Genomic DNA, 15,059 nt, shown 5'->3' on the forward strand with positions numbered 1-15,059 from the left:
GCAACTAGAAGCTGCAACATCTGATTCAAAATCGGTTTTGCAAATGTAAACACATACGAACAGCTTCGGCTGAATCTGGAACTCTGTTTGTGTGTCCAGGTTTGTTGGGTAAATCTGATTGGCAACTTAATTCTAAGTTTCTAGAACATTAAGGTATCACAAACAGCACAAAACATATCAGCAATTTGAATTAATGTCCCATATTAATATTTGTGGGGTTTCATACATTCAAGCAGGCAAAACTAATCACAGGAGAGGTTTCAGATTTCTAGTGGATAATGCATGCATCCTCTCTAAGCTCAATAGGTTTTATGAATCAAACCCAACAAGTGAGCTCACCTTGATGGTGATATTGACGCTGCTGGTTTCCGATTGGCTGAAGCCATCGCTGACATAAAAGCTAAAGGTGTCCGTGGATGGCTCAATATTTTCATGGACGCTTTGAAAGTAATAGATATGGTTCTCTACCACATCTTGAATTGAGAACGAGAGGTCTGAGCTTGCAGTGTGTCCAGGACCAAGTCGCCTACCTGCAAACACAGCATTGCCAATATGAAATAATACTTTATTTTATTTTAAAATAGTACCACACTTTCAGTCAGAAAGAGAAGACAAATGATTTTTTTTGTTGCTGCTGTTTTTCAAAGATTAAGTAGGATGCACTGCGGAACCTCATCTGCCAGTGTTTATTTTAAGATTCAAAGGAACCACCTTTCCGTTTTTGAGGGTTCCAAACTTACCTGTTTTGGTGTTTTCAATGTACCCATATCTTGGGAAAGATGCGATTGTCACCACTAAGCTTTCCTGGGCAAGATCGGAGTCAATGGTTAGGGAGTGGTGAGCTCTAAGTGGTACCCTCCCTCCTTCATCCACCTGAAAACACAAAAGCAAAACTGAGGTTTACATCTGAAGTTTGCTCTAACATGTGCAAATTTTAATAACATGGGGGAAAGGGCTGGAAACAGGAAAATCTCCCCTCTTCGCCATCAGCTCCTTCCTAGAGGACTGAATCAAGACCAGGCAGTGGTCGATGGGAAATATCTTGCCGCATGAGACCCTGAATAGTCGCTATCTTCTAAGTCCCATTCAGAATTTAAAATGGAGGGTGTTTGCAGTCCAGTCTGTGACAAGCAATGCTCCTCTTACAACTTGGAACCTGCACCCCCAAGTCCCAGCTTTTTACGCACCACAATATGGTCGGCAAAAGTGATGACTGGAGGCTTGCTCTGGCCAGCCGTGATAGTGATGGTGAACATCTGGCTGTCAAGCCGATTCCCGTCCTCGTCGAAAACAGCAAAGTGGAAAATGTCGGTGACTGGCTGACTGAAGGCCTCAAACTCTGTGAGGTATCTGCACAGGAAAGGCGAGAGGAGTTAAGACACAGTGACAGGCAGATGAAAGGCTTTTACATCGTATGCTTAAGAACCTTTCTGCAACAATTTAATCTTCGCCACCGTCTTATCTGCTTGGAGGGAAGGAGAAAAGGACTCGCACTTCCTTGTTACTGGGTGAGACAAACCAACTGGGAAAGCTATGGTCTAACAACTCCAGAAGAAGAGGCAGAAACAACCAAGAACTGGATTAGAGGCAGGAGACATGTTGTTTTCCAGATGAACTACAATTCCCATCATCCCTCACCACTGTCCATGCTGACTAAGGCTGATGGAGGTTTGAAGAGCCACAGGTTCCCCATAGCTAAATTAAGTTTTATATAGCAGGACTGGGGAAACCTGTGGAAGGCAAATATAACATTATATTTGAATCTGACTCACATCAGCATAGTCAGTGGCCAGAGGGGGAATTGGAAGCTTTCACTTCAGCTTTTTTAAGAAGCCACAGTTTCCCATTACATCTGAGTTCCATAAACTGTGGCTTGTTAGAACAGTACAGGATCAAACTGTATTCTGAGCCCAGTGCATTCTGAAACCATAGTTTAAACAAACCACAGTTTTCAGAGCCCAGATGCAATGGAGAACGATGGTTTATTTCAAAGTGGCAGTGAACATTTCTAATTTCATTCTCATGGCTTTTTGGGGAATACATGAGCCCAAAGCATATTTATGATTTCCCATTATGCCTATAGAGGCCCCTGTCTTCAACTCACTGGAAAAAAATATTGCTTTTCTTCTGTGCTAAATTATACTGTACATCATACAATGTTAGAGGTAGTGTTGAGAAGGATTTGGAGTCCCAAAACGCTGTCTGCCTTAGGAGACAGGCACTTTAGCAAATAATTTCACTAGCCATATTCCCCTTAGTTATCTTTTTTCCCCAAGTCCAAAAGCACTCAACAACTTAACACTTTCTTTAAACGGAAAGCTTCTCCATTTTCTCTTCCTGCTTCACATTTGTGCTGGGAGAATAATTTTTATAAGCTTTGTTTGTGAAGCGCTTATTTGCAGTAGTAATTCAGTCCACAAAACATGAAAAGATCAGCACTCAATCATTAGACATTCGGCGAGACAGGCTATAAAAGTATTGTTGATGTTCAGTGCCTGTCCTCCCTGTAGGTGGCACTGTGGATTTCTGAATGAGCAGGGAGGGTTTAGGGTGCCCGGAAGAATTTCGCAAATCTCCCCAGGATTACCTGATTCTTTTATTGTTGATGTCTTCCATTGTGAAATTATAGACTTCAGAAAACTCCTGAGAATGTTGTCCGGGTATTATCCGCACCAGAGTTCCATACATGGGAAGGGAAATTAACTGAATCCTTATCTTGGAATCAGGAGAGTTATTATCCTAAGGAGAGAAGTGAGACGAAAAAGAGCACGAGTTAAGTCGGGCTAAAATGAGGGGAACAAGACCAGGTGGAGAGCAGAACTCTTGTCATTTAGAGTATACATGATTTCTCTCCCTCCTCATTTAAACAACCCTGTGAGGTAGGTTAGGCTGAGAGACAGTGACTGGCCCAAGGTCACCCAGTGAGCTTCACAGCTGAGTGGGGATTCGAACCCTGATCTCCCAGGTCTTAGTCCAACACTCTAACCACTACACCACACTGGCTTCAACCACTTGTGACGTTTCACTGTGCTCATTCTGAAACTTTGCTTTTGGTGCTTTGCACCAGAAGCCAGAACTAGCAGAAGCAGAAGAAACAGTGCAAATATTAAATGTTACGGCTTCAATTAGGCAAAATCAGAGACATTGTACAATGTCCCCCTCTGATTTGAATAATTTCATGCAAAAGTTAACTTATTCAAGGATTGGGCTGCCTGGGCATGAAACAGTCTAGCACAGTGTAAAAACATTCCTGCCTGTAACTGATAGTACATCTCCCAAGTTAGGTAAAGCTAAAGGGACCCCTGACCATTAGGTCCAGTCGTGGCCGACTCTGGGGTTGCGGCGCTCATCTCGCTTTATTGGCCGAGGGAGCCGGTGTACAGCTTCCGGGTCATGTGGCCAGCATGACTAAGCTGCTTCTGGCGAACCAGAGCAGCGCATGGAAACGCCGTTTACCTTCCCGCTGGAGTGGTACCTATTTATCTACTTGCACTTTGACGTGCTTTCAAACTGCTAGGTTGGCAGGAGCAGGGACCGAGCAACCCCCTCATGGGGCTCACCCCCTCGTGGGGATTCGAACCGCCGACCTTCTGATCGGCAAGCCCTAGGCTCTGTGGTTTAGACCACAGCGCCACCAAAATGCAAAGTCTGAGCAGCCCTAAAATTCATTGGATTCTAGGTCTTTGATGCTTAGTTAATAAATTTGCTAGAGGTTGTGGACTCTCCTTCCTTGAGGGTTTTTAAGCAGTGGTTGGATGGCCATCTCTCATGGATGCTTTGTGGGGGTTGGTCTAGATGACCCTCAGGATCCCCTCCCAAGTGTACAATTCTATGATTCTATAAATTGATTCAAATTAGGTTGATCACTGGGGGGCGAGGGAATGCCCTTGATCAGGAAGCAGACTTTTGAAGATGAAAAAAAGCTAATATTTTTTATTGCAAGTACCGACAATTCCAATAGTGGCACTTATGGGGTGGGGCCCCCAACCCCTGTTTCAAAATGAATGAATGAATGCTTTCCTCTTCAGAACTAATGTTCTATTCACAAGCAAAGTTATGCAGATTAGTCAATTAGTCAATTAACGATTAAAACTCATGCACTGAATCAACAAGCTGCATACCAAGCCTTTGCAGCTCAGAATTCCTTAACACACCCGCCACCCTCCTTTTTGGTTTTGTAGTTTTTTCCAAATCAAAGTTATTTTTATTAAGGATTTTGCCAGTAACCTCAACGCGCCAGCTGCAGGCCCAGTTTAGTTTGTCATCTAAATCCTTAAAGAACAGGATGAGGAGATATTTTAGGTGGAAACAGTATTAAAATAGGACCAGCAGCATGAATAGTATGTCCTGCATTCTGACCGTTATACATATACATATATATTTAAACATTGTGTTAAGCAACAGTCCTGAATATTCAAAATGCCAACAGAGTCTTCCAAGTTGGAGCGTCACATGGGATGAGCATAGTGGAGGAACTGGAAACTCAAGTCTTATATACTGTATGCTGTAAGCCGCCCAGAGTGGTTGGGTATAAATAAGAACATTATTTATTATTGTAAGCTTTTCTCTTTAGACCTTCATGGGCTAAATCCATGAAATCCAGACACACATACATACAACTCACAGTATGTATACAAAGACCTCACCTTCTGAAAGAGGAGTGGGACAGTTGCCATTCCCCCCCACCCCAGATTTTGGTAATGGAGAAATGGGAAAATTTGGCAGAGACTCTTAACCCAGTGGTGTAGCATGGGTTGCCAGTGCCCAGGGCCACATGGAGGGGGTGGCTCGGTGGGAGGGAGGGAAATGGATGGAGTACACATGTGATTTCAACTCCCTTATGGCACCCCACATCACCCAGGAGACTGGAAACACAGAGATAAGAAAAGAAGAGTTGTTCTGTTGTCTAGAGAGGTCACTTCCTGGTTCACAAGGAGAAGCCGTTTTCAATGAGCCCAGCGACGGATGGGCACAGTTGTATTGAGGCAACTCCAGCTGTTGAAATTCTGCGCCCCCAACCATTTCGCACTCTGGGCAACCACCCCTGGGCCCTCCATGCTACGCCACTGTCATAACCTCAGGGTTGTGGGTTTGAGCCCCACCTTGAGCAAAAAGATTCCTTCCTTGCATTGGCTTGGACGAGATGACCCCCCCCCCCCCACAATCCCTTCCAAACCTACAATTCTATAATTTGGAGGAGGGTGCTAAACCACCCTGATTCAGGGATGTAGGGGTGGCGAGAGTTTGTGGTAGAGCTCATGCCTTGCACACAGAAGCTCATGGAGATGCAGGATGCAACCCTTGCCAACTCCAGTCAAAACCGTCAAGTTATGGGTGACAAGATGGAAGACCTTTCTCCACGTGAGCCTTTGGAGAGAAACTGCCAGACACAGCAGACAATACTATGAGAGATGATCAGACCCGATGTCAGGCAGCTTCCTGTGAGCTTGTGTTCCTTCCCAGGTGAGCCTACCTTTTGCTCAACACTTCAGCACAAGAGTGACCTGGTGAAGTGGCAATTCCAAGGTGCTTTTGAAAGAACAGGTATGTCAGGCCCTACCCCAAGGAGCTCATACACAAGAAAACTGGGGAAACAGGAGGTGTGAGCAGAATAGGTGATTTTTTTTCATCGACACATACTGTATTTTCCCGTGTATAACATGCCCCCGTGTATAAGATGACCCCTATTTTCTGGGACTCCAAATTAATTAAGGAAATGGGGGGAGATTGCCCACATTTGTTAAGCTTTGGGGGGGGGGATTTGCTCAGAGTTGCCAACAATCATTCACCTGCCTGGCCATCGCTGCCAATCGCCCGCCCAATTGCTGCAGCAGCAGCCAATCAACAGCAGGCCTTGGCGCAGCCATCAATCACCCACCGATTCACCAATCATAGAATCATAGAGTTGGAAGAGACCACAAGGGCCATCGAGTCCAACCCCCTGCCAAGCAGGAAACACCATCAGAGCACTCCTGACATATGGTTGTCAAGCCTCTGCTTAAAGACCTCCAAAGAAGGAGACTCCACCACACTCCTTGGCAGCAAATTCCACTGTCAAACAGCTCTCACTGTCAGGAAGTTCCTCCTAATGTTTAGGTGGAATCTTTTTTCTTGTAGTTTGGAACCATTGCTCCGTGTCCGCTTCTCTGGAACAGCAGAAAACAACCTTTCTCCCTCCTCTATCTCCTGCTCGCGGTTGCCACCAATCGCCCATCCCCCCTCTGCACTATCCTTGTATAAGACAACCCCAAATTTAAACATTTTTTATAATTAAAAAACTATTGTCTTATACACGGGAAAAAAATGCTACTTTGGCTTAGGTCCCATCTGCACTATACATTTGAATCAGGATCATGCCACTTTAAGTAGTCATGGCTTTCCCCAAAGAGCAACTTGTTAAGGATGGTGAGGGTTGTTAGGAGAGACCCTATTCCCCCTCACAGAACTACAATTCCCAGAGTTCCTGTGAAAGCTGTGCCAGATTAAACCCTGTGGAGACCCCTAGGCAGTTGAAATAATTTTTTTTTGGGGGGGGGGGAGGCCCTCATGCGCGTGCTTTGGTGGGATAACATTGAACTAAGGATGCTTGATTGTAATTTTGCTCCAAGATCAAATCAATATTATTTTGATCTGTTGTCACAGGGTCTGTGCCTCCTCTGCCTATTTGGTAAACCAGTGCTGTGTAAAAGGGGGGTTGATTATTAAACCACTCTGGGAATTAGTTGGGGCCGATGGGATCTGAAAGGGAACCAGAGTTAAATCTGTGTCTGTTTAGGTCTACAACCAAGATCAAACTGCTCCATACCAGGCTAGGCATGCTTTCTACCGCCTCCATGGTGGGCCCTCAAACGAAAGAGGCTTAATAGCACCTGACTCTGGGATTAGCTTAATTTTCGTTTTACCTTTGCACTCCACCTCTACCTTCATGTAACAGGCACGGTCCCAAACACCTGGTTAGAAATAAAGAACTCATTCTTCCCCCCACTCGTACGCCTTTTTGGCAGCCGCAAGCAGGACACGGCAGAAAAGGTTGAAACTTCTGCCAAGGGAGAACATTGAGAGGGATGTCGGCGGTTTATGTTACAGCGGTCTCCCTCACACTTTTACGGCTTTGGAATGCAGCCGCTGGCTCCGGGTCAGCTTTTGTCTCCAAATAATAAAACGCGAAGAGAGGCCAGGCTACGTGCCAGGGCTGCGCTAGAAGCTCCTTGAAACGCCGGGGAGAGCGGGCCAAGAGTCACATTTCTCAAGAAACCGCCCTTCACACTTTAACACAATTGTAGGAAGTGTTTCCTCTGCAAGTACACAGGCCCAGGGAGTGTCAAGGAGGCTCAAGCTAATGGCAGGCCCTGAGCCTGGGAAGACATCAAGGACCCTGAGCATCTTCACTGAGGCGTTGCTAAAGGAAGGGAACTGCAAGAAGAATTAGCCAAATGTGCAGAAGACAAACCAGTCATATGGCAAATCCTGCCCTGCACAATAACTTCTGGGTCAAGCTTGGTTCTTTAAGGCATTCAAGTTTGCCACATACCTTCCAACATTTCTCCAGTGAAAATAAAAAGGTAAAGGGACCCCTGACCATTAGGTCCAGTCGTGACTGACTCTGGGGTTGCGGCACTCATCTCGCTTTACTGGCAGAGGGAGCCGGTGTACAGCTTCCAAGTCATGTGGCCAGCATGACTAAGACGCTTCTGGGGAACCAGAGCAGCGCACGGAAACGCTGTTTACCTTCCCGCTGGAGTGGTACCTATTTATCTACTTGCATTTTGATGTGCTTTTGAATTGCTAGGTTGGCAGGAGCAGGGACGGAGCAACGGGAGCTCACCCCATCGCGGGGATTCACACCGCCAACCTTCTGATCGGCAAGTCCTAGGCTCTGAGGTTTAACCCACAGCACCAGTGAAAATAGGGATGTCCTATTATTATTATTGGGACACGGGTGGCGAGATGAGCGCCACCACCCCAGAGTCGGTCACGACTGGACCTAATGGTCAGGGGTCCCTTTACCTTTACCTTTATTATTATTATTATTTCACTATTTATGACCCACCCATCTGACTGGGTTGCCCCCGCCACTCTGAGCAGCTTCCAATACATATTAAAAACATAATAAAACATTAAATATATATTTTTTTAAAAAACCTTCCCTATACAGGATTGACTTCACATGGCTTGGGATTAACTCCATACCCTCCAACATTTCTCGACTGAAAATAGAAAAGAGGGACATTCCGAGATCAAATCACAAACCAGGATGGCTTCTGTAAATCCGGGACTGTCCCTGGAAAATTGGGACAATTGGAGGGTCTGTTGCTGCTGTTTCTTTTCATATCCTCGGACTGTTTTGGCTCCCCAACAGCAAGTGTTCAAAAAAGGACTGAGGAGGTCGTAGTTCAAATCACTGCTCAGTCATGAAACTCACTAGAGTGATCTGGGCCTTTCACTCTCCTTTATTTATTGCAACTTTCCTCCAAGGAGGTCCAAGGTGGTGTGTGTAGCTCTTCATGCCCTCTCCCCAATTTTTCTTCACAACAACCCTGTGAGGTAGGTTAGGCTGAGGGTTTCTGACTGGCCCAAGGTCATTCAGCGAGCTTCACGGGGGAGATTGGACCCGAACCCTGAACTTCCAGGCCCTAGTCCAACACTCTAACCACTAAACCATGCTGGCTTTCTGGGCCTTATCTGCCTCACAAGGTTGACATAAAGATAAAAGAAAGAAAGAAAAAGTGAGCAGTCCTTTGAAACTTGTGAAAGTCATTCCATGTATTACAACTAGGCACCAATGGACATTTTCCTCCTTCTAACGTTTTTAAAACAAACATAGGGAAATGGACAGAAACCATCTAAAACCATCTATAAGTACTCCACAAATGTATGAACTTTGGAACTCCCTGCCTATTGATATCATCCAGGCTCCTTCACTGTACAGTGGTACCTCGGGTTAAGTACTTAATTCATTCCGAAGGTCTGTTCTTAACCTGAAACTGTTATTAACCTGACGTACCGCTTTAGCTAATGGGACCTCCCGCTGCGCCACCAGAGCACGATTTCTGTTCTCATCCTGAGGAAAAGTTCTTAACCCAAGGTACTATTTCTGGGTTAGCGGAGTCTGTAACCTGAAGCGTCTGTAACCCGAGGTACCACTGTGCTCCTTTTGCCACCTGCTAAAAATGTTGCTGCTTAGACAAGCCTACGGAGATGCTTTGGAAGTGGAGGCAATTTAATTTTTTTTTATTATCTTAGCTTTTGTTATGTTTTAAAGTATGGCTCTAAATTTTCTTGATTTTTTTCCTCCTCATCCACGCAATCCAACAGAGCCTGTCTTTGCATGCAGTGGAAGTCCCTAACTCACTGAGGGTTTGAGACCCATCAGCTACCCTCACCTGGTTTACCTGGCCAATCAAAGCTGTTCCCAGGTTGTGGATGCTGTCAAATGTGGACAGGTTGAGGACAAACTACCCCAAATGTGTTCCCCACCAGAGGTACTACCCCTCCCCTAACACCCCAAAAGGCTGACAGGCTGGTACATTATCGAGGCTAAGAGGCTGGAAACAAATGGTGCACTTACTATATAGGCAAAGTGGGATCGGGTGATGATCACAGAGCTTTTAGCAGCCACCGTGATGGCGAGTGAGCAGCCAGGATCCAGCCTGGGGCCTTCGTTGTCGATCAGGGCTACTTCAACTTTCAGTACGGCCATTGCTGTGGTGATGCCATCAGTCACTGAAATCTCCATAGTGTCTTCCGCTGAGGACGAACCATCGTGGATATACTGCAGAGCGTTCCTGGTGACCTCCTCATACGTGAAGGTATCTCCTTCTCAGAAAGAAAGGTTGAAATCAGGAGTTTTCCGTGTACAACATGGTGAGAACTTGGGAAACAGCCTTACTAGAAAAATTAACCAATAAACTGAAACTGACACGGGGACAAATAGAAGAAGATGCCTTCAACCCGGTATGGCTCCCCAACAAGACAATGGCCCAACAAGACAATGACAAAAATCCACCAACAGCATACAAATCAATATGGCTAACCTGATCCAAAACACCCACCCACCCCACTCACACATGAAAACAAAGACCACCACAGCCAACCACAAATGAACAACCACACCCTAGGCCAACCCCAACCTCTCTCACCACCAAAGGAACGCAGGTGAACAGCAAAGAACCTGCACAAGCAACACTGACACCAAACCCTACATATAGTAAGTAAAATAGAAACATCGCCACCCAACCCCACCCCACTCATATTTTCCCCCATCCACCTCTTTCCCCCTATTCTTCCTAATGTCTCAACAAATGAACCCGATTTGTAAAAAAAAAGTGTTATGCAGAAAAAAAATACAAGATGCCTTTGTAAATCAAGAAAATCTTTAATAAAAATACATTAAAAAAGAAGAAGGAAGGAAGGAAGGGAAGGAAGGAAGTTGCCTAATAAATAAATTAAATCCAAACCCCTCCCCAAAAAAACAACATGGTGAGAACTGTGGCGCAACGGTTTGTTTTGTCACAAATACACAGGCACCGAAAAGAGAGACCTCCCAAGAAACGCGAACCCCTTTCTTTAACGATGTTCATGACCCAAATCACGACCTTGTTATGCCAGCCGCTCAATCTTCTCAGTGGAGGAATTACGTTAAGTGCAGTTGTACCTCGGAAGTCAAATGGAATCTGTTCCGGAGGTTTGTTCGACTTTCAAAACATTCGAAAATAAGACCCGGCTTCCGATTGGCTGCAAGAAGCTCCTGCAGCCAATTGGAAGCCGCAGAAGCCCCGTCGGACATTCAGGTTCCAAAGAACGTTCAGAAACCAGAACACTCACTTCTGGGTTTGTGACGTCCGGGAGCCAAAGCGTTCGAGTCGCAAGGCATTCGTCAACCAAGGTACAACTATAATAGGTTGGAATATTGACTATTCATTGGATAGAACAAACACCATTAGATATACTGCCAGATAAGTTGAATGGTTCTTGTATTTGTTTTATTTAAAAAGCAATAAAATTTGTTTTAAAAATACACAAGCCAGGCCACTGTGACACACAGGGGATGTCTACATTCCAAGAAAAATAAGCACACACAGTTTGATGTACATGCCACACATTTTTCCTTACAGATAGATGTGTCTTAGTCTACAAAAAAATAATAATCACACATGCCTACCTGCACTCAGGCGGCTTGGGAACGTGGAGGTGTGCTTGAAGAGATCTCCATGATGAGGAGGATTCACCAATTCAAAGAAAAGGTCTTCAGAAGTTGTGTCCACATCGCTCACTGTCAGCTGTATCCCTGAGGGATCCAAGTAGGGGAAGCAAAATGCATTTATTTGGGTTTTTATCCTCTCAGAAAAGCTGGAGTATTTTAGTATGAGCAGCTTACAAAGGGAGAAGAATGAAGCATGTGACACAAAAACAACACTATAAACAGGCACATCCTCGACCAATGCTAAAAGCACAGAAACCAAAGCACTTACAGTTCCTAGATAATTTGACTAGATTCTGAAAGTTGTCAAAACAACAGAGAATGTGTGCAAATGAACGCTATCAAACGGTGATTTTTGCATCTTGCCCAGTTGATGTTCACTGTCTCCATGCGTTACTGGAAAATGTGACTATTTCCCACATTGGCCAATGAATGTGCATAGGTGAATATAACATGCTTAGGAAACAGGCAGTGTAAGAAATGCTATGTTCATGATCAAGAATGTTGAAAAATTTCGGCAGACATAGAGGTGAAAAATGCTAATATCAGCTTACTCGTCCCATGTGCAGAACAGAAGTCAGTCAGCAAATACGGTCGTACCTCGGTTTTCGAACAGAGTAGTTGCAGAACATTTTGGCTCCTGAACGCTGCAAACCCAGAAGTGACTGTTCCGGTTTGTGAACTATTTTTGGAAGCCGAACATCTGACGGGGCTTCCGTGGCTTCTGATTGGCTGCAGGAACTTCCTGCAGCCAACCAGGAGCTGCGATTTAGTTTTTGAACATTTAGGAAGTCGAATGGACTTCCGGAACAGATTCCGGTCGACTTCCAAGGTACAACTGTATTATCTGTATTTGTTGTTGCTTCCAGACCACAAATGATATATAATTGCTTAAGCCCCACCCCCCACCCCTATTTCCATTGCACTGAAATGAATGGGGTGGAATAACCTAAGAACGACATAACTTCATGATAAGTTCGCCACAGTGGACAGCAAGATAAATGATTTTGCTTTTGGAGGAACTGCAAGAGAAGGAAACAGGGCTACACATGGGGAATAATAATAATAATAATAATAATAATAATAATAATAATAATAATAAAATTTATTTATATCCTGCCCTCCCCAGCCGAAGCCAGGCTCAGAGCGGCTAACAACAGTAAAATAATGCAACATTCTAAAATCATTTCATTATAAAATTAATTCAAATCAGATTAATGGCAACCATTGGGCTAGAGTTCTGAGAGGATTGCCAAAGGAGGGGGGTCAGACTGTGCCTTGGCCAAAGGCCTGGTGGAACAGCTCCGTCTTGCAGGCCCTGCAAAAAGATGTCAAGTCCTGCAGGGCCCTAGTCTCTTGTGACAGAGCGTTCCACCAGATCGGGGCCACAGCCGAAAAAGCCCTGGCTCTGGTTCAGCATTTGTGTTTCACAGGGTGAGAAAGAAGGGCTTTGCACCTTTATACAGTATGCATGTGTGCTTGGGCCCAGGGTCTTTTGCCTTACCATCCCCACTACTGACTCCCTGTTGCTACTCAGCTTCAAAAAAAAAAAAAAAAAAGTGTCCCCAGATTCATTGAAAAAATCTGGTAACCATAGACCAGCTAATTTATGGAAAGATCCTAAGTGGACTGCAATGTGTGTGAATTGCAACTGGGCTGCGGGCTGCAGCTTGAGTCTTCTGGATTTCTTGCTCCTTCTTCTTACCGATAGTGGCTCTGCCTCCTTGGCTGACCTCAAGGACTGGAGCAGTGATCTGGAATAACGGCGATCCATCATCAGTGGAGAGCAAGTGGATAGTAAATGTCATCTCGGGGCTTGTATGTTCTCCATCTGAGACTGAAGGGAAAACCATTTAAATGAATTTGCCTTATATATAAGAACCAGCCCTAACCACACACACACACACACACCCCAATTCTCCCCTGCCTACTTGCAAGTGAAGTAAACACTTGCTTGGCAGGGGGTTGGACTCGATGGCCCTTGTGGTCTCTTCCAACTCTATGATTCTAAATGACTCGCTGCAATTCAAAGTGCCAGTTTTGACCTATAGTGTTACAAATGGCTTAGGATTGGGGTATTTGAAATATGGCATCTTTTATGAATCTATGTACCTATATGCACCCTCAAAGATCAGGTCGGTGGCTACTAGGAATGGTCTTTTCGGTAGTAGTAGAACATCCTCTCCAAACATATTTGCTGTTTCACTGTCTTTTAAAAACCTGGTTTACAATACGGTCACACCTTGGATCCTGAATGCCCCAGAACTTTGACGTTTTGGCTCCCGAACGCCGCAAATCCGGAAGTGCGTGTTCCGGTTTGTGACCGTTCTTTGGAACCCGAATGTCTGCCGTGGGTTACGCGGGTTCTGATTGGCTGCAGGAGCTTCCTGCAGCCAATCAGAAGCCATGCATTGGTTTCCAAATGTTTTGGAAGTTGAATGGACTTCCAGAACAGATTCCATTCGACTTCCGAGGTACGACTGTAGTTTCATTCACCAAACCCCTCTGGTGGGTTTTAATTGCCGTTGGGTTTGGTTGGATATGATATACTGCTCCTTTTGGTGTTGCATATTTGTTGATATGTAGTTGTTTTTTACTTTGTTCCCCCCCCCCCTCAATATTGCTGCCTTGGACATTAACCTAACGTTAAGGCACAATTTTGTTAAAATCATCTTCATCTTCATCTTCATCTTCATCATCACCATCATCACCACCACCACCACCATCATCATCTAGGATGTGTGTCTCTAAAAATCTACCCTCTCCCCCTTTGTCCTTCATAATAAGTGTTTTTGCTAGTCTGTGACAACTAATTTACTTTTATGTAAAGTGTAGGTAAAGGGTTATAATATCTTCAGTAAAATTTATCATTGGTTTTCAACCTCCTCAACCCCCCCCCCCAAAAAGAAAAACTGTCTTCATCATCTGCAGGAAATTAACTAATTCACACTTTTATAGAAAATGCAATCCTCTTCTTTTTTTTTTTTAAAAAAAGCTATAATAGCTTCAGTAACTGTTCCGCCCCCTAAAAATAACTGTCTTCCATTATCTCCAGGAAAGTTGCCTATACGTATTAGGTCAAAGCTTTACTTTCTTATTCTGGAAATCTATTATTTCCTGGCAGAACCCAGCTCTAGAATCCTGAGGCCCACTAAACAGCTGCAAAGCACTGTGATAGAATGAGGACATTTGACAGCAGCAAGGTAAATGAGAAGGGTGTGCTTAAGAGCTTTCTCCTGCCTACTGCATGTCCCTGCATCTTCCTCTCCCTAGTTGGAAGTGTGTGGAGAAAAGCAGTTGGGGGGAAACAACAGGAGGAGGAAGGGTTAAGCACCCCCTCACACGATCGCTTCTCCCTGCTAATTTCCTTTCACATCCCTTGATCTTTTTTTTTCTTGCTAAGATTGCTAATCATGCTGTTTCACCTTCATCGCAAGCTAGGATTTAATCACTGTTATTTTTAAACTAGCAGGTATTAACAACATATTAAACAAGCTCGCAACACGTTAGAAAATGAACCGCAGGGCGATGTGTACCTGTAAAACGAAAGCTGACGGATTCTGGAAGGCCTAGAGGAAATTAAACACAAAAAGAGAACGTAATTGTTTTCAGCGTGTGGCAAAATACAATGTCGCCTGACCTGACCTACAAAACCACTTCAGCTAGTGAGGCCGATGAGATTTGGTGGGGTGAGGTCCAGAAACAAACTCCGTCCATTTTGAAATAATGAGCATATTAAGAATTTGAGCCAATAGCCCCTTGGATTTCAGCTCATCTTGTAAATAAACAGCTCGCTCCAAGTTGGTCTACCTCCTTTCAGAAGCACTGAACATCTGAGGTCAGTGGGAGAAGGCTCATC

At 44.7% G+C, this 15,059-nt stretch overlaps 1 protein-coding gene across 1 annotated transcript in view; it reads right to left on the reverse strand.

The window, feature by feature from the left end:
• FRAS1 (Fraser extracellular matrix complex subunit 1) overlaps window positions 1–15,059 on the reverse strand; it is a 356,176-nt gene that overhangs the window by 60,001 nt on the left and 281,116 nt on the right. Inside the window, exons 34-41 of the mRNA XM_083756149.1 lie at window positions 14,737–14,769; window positions 12,906–13,037; window positions 11,162–11,287; window positions 9,569–9,816; window positions 2,588–2,739; window positions 1,188–1,350; window positions 741–873; window positions 340–530 (exon numbers count right to left, since the gene is read on the reverse strand). Coding sequence (XP_083612275.1) covers window positions 340–530; window positions 741–873; window positions 1,188–1,350; window positions 2,588–2,739; window positions 9,569–9,816; window positions 11,162–11,287; window positions 12,906–13,037; window positions 14,737–14,769 — 1,178 coding nt within the window. The remainder of the gene's footprint in view (window positions 1–339; window positions 531–740; window positions 874–1,187; window positions 1,351–2,587; window positions 2,740–9,568; window positions 9,817–11,161; window positions 11,288–12,905; window positions 13,038–14,736; window positions 14,770–15,059) is intronic.

This window comes from Podarcis gaigeae (genome assembly GCF_964106915.1).
Source record: "Podarcis gaigeae genome assembly, chromosome: 9".
NCBI classification, from domain to species: domain Eukaryota; kingdom Metazoa; phylum Chordata; class Lepidosauria; order Squamata; family Lacertidae; genus Podarcis; species Podarcis gaigeae.